General features: G+C 33.7%; 1 protein-coding gene across 1 annotated transcript; it reads left to right on the top strand.

Moving 5' to 3' along the window:
• Positions 1 to 1,842: 1,842 nt before the first annotated feature.
• On the top strand, positions 1,843 to 2,387 carry GCK72_022559 (uncharacterized protein; the record flags this gene model as incomplete). Its single annotated transcript, XM_003092166.2, has 2 exons — positions 1,843 to 2,022; positions 2,067 to 2,387. The coding sequence occupies 2 exons, from the start codon at positions 1,843 to 1,845 to the stop codon at positions 2,385 to 2,387; spliced, it is 501 nt and encodes a 166-aa protein (XP_003092214.2).
• Positions 2,388 to 6,023: the final 3,636 nt, after the last annotated feature.

Below are 6,023 nucleotides of genomic sequence, written 5' to 3'. Positions count from 1 at the left end.
ATTTTTTTTACTAAACAAAACAAGATCATCAATGTGGCGCTGAAAAAACTCCAATAATGTCAGTTTCAAATTTCATCATTTTTCAAGTTCTGACCTTATCTCGTTTTGATCTCCGTTTGTTTCAGAGGTATCGACTCAAATTCAAGTTCTGATGATAGCCCTTGAAATGCTCTAAAAAGAGAAAGTAATTTGAAACCCATATCTCTAAACCTGAATTTTTAATCTCAAAAAATCGAAAAATTGAGAAAAATTTCAATTTTTCAAAAATTCAAAAAAATATATTTCCGACTCAAAAATTGTTCTTTTTTATATTTTTTTTACTAAACAAAACAAGATCATCAATGTGGCGCTGAAAAAACTCCAATAATGTCAGTTTCAAATTTCATCATTTTTCAAGTACTGACCTTATCTCGTTTTGATCTCCGTTTGTTTCAGAGGTATCGACTCAAATTCAAGTTCTGATGATAGCCCTTGAAATGCTCTAAAAAGAGAAACTAATTTGAAACCCATATCTCTAAACCTGAATTTTTAATCTCAAAAAATCGAAAAAGTGAGAAAATTTTCAATTTTTCAAAAATTCAAAAAAATATATTTCCGACCCAAAAATTGTTCTTTTTTATATTTTTTTTACTAAACAAAACCCGATCATCACTGTGGCGCTGAAAAAACTCTAATAATGTCAGTTTCAAATTTCATCATTTTTCAAGTTCTGACCTTATCTCGTTTTGATCTCCGTTTGTTTCAGAGGTATCGTCAACAACTCAAGTTCTGATGATAGCCCTTGAAACTCTCTAAAAAAAGAAAGTAATTTGAAAGCCATATCTCTAAACCTGAATTTTTAATCTCAAAAAATCGAAAAATTGAGAAAAATTTCAATTTTTCAAAAATTCAAAAAAATATATTTCCGACCCAAAAATTGTTCTTTTTTATATTTTTTTTACTAAACAAAACCCGATCATCAATGTGGCGCTGAAAAAACTCCAATAATGTCAGTTTCAAATTTCATCATTTTTCAAGTTCTGACCTTATCTCGTTTTGATCTCCGTTTGTTTCAGAGGTATCGTCAACAACTCAAGTTCTGATGATAGCCCTTGAAACTCTCTAAAAAAAGAAAGTAATTTGAAACCCATATCTCTAAACCTGAATTTTTAATCTCAAAAAATCGAAAAATTGAGAAAAATTTCAATTTTTCAAAAATTCAAAAAAATATATTTCCGACCCAAAAATTGTTCTTTTTTATATTTTTTTTACTAAACAAAACCCGATCATCAATGTGGCGCTGAAAAAACTCCAAAAATATCAGTTTCAAATTTCATCATTTTTCAAGTTCTGACCTTATCTCGTTTTGATCTCCGTTTGTTTCAGAGGTATTGACTCAAATTCAAGTTCTGATGATAGCCCTTGAAATGCTCTAAAAAGAGAAACTAATTTGAAACCCATATCTCTAAACCTGAGTTTTTAATCTCAAAAAATCAAAAAATTGAGAAAAATTTCAATTTTTCAATTCTTCAGGTTTGACCCATATAAGGCGTGTCCACATTATTTTTGAAGTCGTGTGTATTGCTCTTTTAATAACTTGAAAAAGCTATCCCTTTTGAGTTTTTCTTTTTTAAGTGAAACAAATCATGAATAAACACGTGACAGCACTACGATTTTATCCAACGTCATTTTCTCTTCATTTCTGGAATATTTTTATTCCCAATTTTGAATTCGACCAAAGTCGGTGAGTTTTTTTCTTTTTCATAGGAAAAGGGGGCTTGCGACTCGTAATTTCGCACTATCTTTGCCTGCTTTTCCATCTAAAAATTATTGTGAACTTCTCAAATGTTTTTCAGTGTGAATATGTCATCCTACTCGTCCTTGTCCTCAGACGACTCATTTTTAGATGAAAAACCGAAAGATATTGTATTTTTCTCGCCGATTGAGACTTCAACTCCTACAAAATCGATGAAAAAAACTGTAGAGATTAAGGATTTGTCGCCGATACTCCGTGGAGCACCCACTCGTATCGAGAGATGTTTCGTGAGCTTTACTTCCTCAGTTTTTGAGATTTTCTTTTTTTTCAGCAGAGATTCGTTCAAGTGTCGGTCGGAACCAAAATGTTCGTCGACGATGCGTACAAGTTTTTTAGCAACTTGGTTTTGCCTCAAAAGACTTCGGATCTTCTTTCCGATTCCAGTCTTGAGAGTGAAGAAGAGACATGCTCGGAGTCTGAAAGTTATTCGGAGTCAGAAGGGAGTCGTTCGTCCTCAAACAGTGATGGATATGATGCGAATGACGAAGATAGTCATTATTTGAAAGTGGAAATGGAAGAAGAATCGACATTGTACGTCTCGATCTCTTCTGAAGAGGAAGAAGGATACGATGCCGATGAAGAAGACGAGTAAAGAGTACTGAATTGAATTATTTTATGAATAAATAAACTATCGAATATACAATTGTTTTTCCTTATCTTAAGCATGAAAACTATGTAAAAATTAGAAATTTTGGGACGGAAAAATTTTCAAATTTCAAATTTTTTGAGATTGAAAATTCAGTTTTTGAAATATTACTTCTGAAATAGTTTCTCTTACTAGAGAATTTCAAGGGCTATCTTTAGTACTTGAGTTGTGGACGATACCTCTGAAACAAACGGAGATCAAAACGAGATAAGGTCAGAACTTGAAAAATGATGATTGGAGTTTTTTCAGCGCCACATTGATGATCTTGTTTTGTTTTGTAAAAAAAATATAAAAAAGAACAATTTTTGGGTCGGAAACATAGTTGTACGGAATGCCATTTTCCGAAAAACCGGAATCCGGAATCCGGAACCGGAATGAACATTTTAATTTTCCGGAATCCGGAACCGGAACCGGAATGTCAAAAAAAACCCGGAATTCCGGAATCCGGAATTTCCGGAATCCGGATTCCGGACAACTATGGTGCCAACCTACCGAAACATTAAGCAATGGCAAACTGGAATACTGGATAAGCGGAACACTATATAAGAGAACACCAGATGCTTCTACTTCACTCTTCTTGGGAAGGAGACCTACCATCTCCTCCGTCGACCACATTCCCCTGCTGCCACTAGCGAGATGAACATGTTCTATAAATTTTTTCCACGTTTTTTAATAACTTCGAAAACTACGATACTTATACAGTACTGGCCATAAAGAATGCGACACTAGCAGTTTTTTGTTGAAAATGATCAACTTTGTGACTTTGTAAGGCAGTTAATGTAAACAGCTCAAAAATGTCTCCTTTTAGCACTGAAAAAGGGCAAAATTTTCGAAAAAATTCTTTGACGATTGATAACTTCTTAGGATACGCCCGTATGAAAAAGTTGTCAACTACAAGAATGGAGCTCTATTTGTGATCTGTACATATCATATACAAACAATATTATGAGACTATGAGGGAGACCTTCCCACAGTCACAAAATTGACCATTTTCAACTAAAAACTGCAAGTGTCGCATTCTTTATGGCCAGTACTGTAGTTTGATTCTCTTCGATGCGCTGGCTCCGCCGCGAAGAGCTAATCGAAAGAGACATCGATTCGGAATCATTCGCATTTATTCGGAGGGTTCTTGTGGTTTTTCAAAACTGATAATTTGTATAATTGAAAAAAAGTTATGATATTGCATGAATTCATTGATTAAAAAAGACAAGTACATATTATACAAAGGAGAAGGCGTAGAAGTGAAGAGGTGTTCTATCTCCTTCCCATTCGGGCTTCAGCTCACGATGCTTTGAATCTCTAGATGTTTGAAGGTTAGTAACTTACACCAAAGTATCAGTTGTTTAATGAATTAACGTTTGTCTAAATCTGAAAAATAAAAAGTTTGACACTTTCATATGAAAGAGAGTTTCGTTTCACCTTGATTTTACACTCCTCTGTCAATAACCATTTCTCTGTTAGGAACTGCTGACATGGGATTCAAGATTATTTTCTCGTTCAATAAAAAATTGGATACATGAGTTATTTTGCCGAAACCTAGTAGCTTTCAAGTATTCAGAGATTCCAAATATCGTGAGCTGAAGCACCAAGGGGACGGAAATGGAACACCGCTCTAATTTGACGTCGTCTACTTTGTTTAATTTCTTGTTGTGGCTAGGAAACGAGGAATTAAGCAAAAATCGTGTCCGATACTACTCCACGGAAAAACTCTTCCACCAAAGATCTTTTTCTGAAATCTGACTCACTGCTCTTTTGATCTCATCTCTTTTCTCAAAATCTTTCTTTTCTTAATGAATGAGTAATCAGTGAGATTCTGTTTCTGAGCTGAGCACTAACAAAAGTACAAATGCTATCTGATGATTTCCACTAATCTCAATGTACTTTTAAAGTCGAAACGACTCGAGATGTTCCCAAGAGCCAACTAGGTTCATTAAAACTGATCATTCACTTTACTTTGTTTTCCACTTCTCAGAACACATCACAAGCCAGACGCTCCCTTAGGGACCCAAAAACCTGCTTTAGTGAGAATTAAAAAAACAATTTTTTGAATATTAAAGCTTTTATTGTAGAAATAATTATGAATAATCAAATATAATTGTTCGTCACAACCTTTCATATTCTTTACCAACACAAAATGACCATTCCATACAGTCAACAGATCAAAAGTTGCTAACAAAACGAATAGGATAGACATTCCAATCATATCTTCTAGTGATATGCATCTGGTGACACCTTAGGGACTTCCATCTTCTATAATAGCGTGTACTTTGAATTCAGTTAATGACGAATGCACAGTATCATAGAGGCAGACCAGGGAGTCTGCCTAAGAAGAGTGGGTTAAACGTTACCTTATGAGAATACTTAGAATTAGTACTATATTACATATAAAGTGTTCCATCATAGACATTAAGAGTATTCAATATAGATATGACCTGCTCAGAATAAATAGCAATTCAGAAAATATAGAAGACTTTTAATTATTATGAAGGGACCGCTTAAGGCTGCCTGATGTAATGATGGGTTTACTCTTACTTCACTGGAATAACTAGATTTTTATGTAGCTTTGTAGATAGACTGATATAGTCAGGAACAATCTGAAAATTAAACATTTGTGTGAGATCCTGTTTCTTCAAACTTACCTGGTATAAGAAAAAAGGGAATCAACTCCTTCCCGCCCAAAAAAATAAATAAAAGTTAGCTGACTTTTCACCCTTGTCTACATCTATAAAAAAGTCACTCGGAGAAAACATAATTCGAGACACATTTCAGATAGCTCTTGTGGAGAAGAGACAAGTAGAGGAGAATGAAAGAGACAAATACACATTGTCAGAACTGCCATTTTCAGCTCGGTTCTTACTAGGGATAGGCTCCGAGTGACCATGGAGTTAAATGAGAGGGACTGAATATAATGAATTTTTATGAAGGCTATTGAATCCCCTTACTCACCTCAAGTCTCTTTCCTTACACAATAAAAGTGCAACGAATATTATAATTCAATAAAAATCATTATATATATATATATATTGGTCGACATCTTGTTCCGGGAAGACATCTCTGTTTAGTATGTATTTCACGCTCTCTTATGGGCGGCTTAAATAGTTGATGAAAAAAGGGCGGAGCCTGAAGAAGGGGAAGGGATTAATTGAAAGTTGTTTATGATATAAGTTTGCATACTTTGTAAAATCGTATAGTGAGATAATTGTTAGGTTAGCAAACATTTTGAGAATTTTGTAAATAGGAAATTCGTATAGTGAGGGGAATTTATAATTAGGTTATGATAAGAAATAAACATTTGAGGCCAAACTAGATTTAAACCGGTTTTCAACTTGTGAACTCGAGCGAATTGAACTTTTGACAAGATATTTTATACAGAGCTTCTCAGAATTCATAAATTACTGTACATAAAAAAGAGGAGGAATATTAAAAACTGGTAAGATTAATGTTATAAAAAATGTGTGATCAAATAATATGATATGCTCCAAAATTGGAAAATATGATCATATTCACAAATCACAAAGACGAAAAATACCTATACACATACAACAAAAAATCAATACCTACTTAACAGAAATTGACATTAAA

This window comes from Caenorhabditis remanei, chromosome X (genome assembly GCF_010183535.1).
Source record: "Caenorhabditis remanei strain PX506 chromosome X, whole genome shotgun sequence".
Classification (NCBI taxonomy): domain Eukaryota; kingdom Metazoa; phylum Nematoda; class Chromadorea; order Rhabditida; family Rhabditidae; genus Caenorhabditis; species Caenorhabditis remanei.
This window is presented reverse-complemented; position numbering and strand designations above follow the sequence as displayed.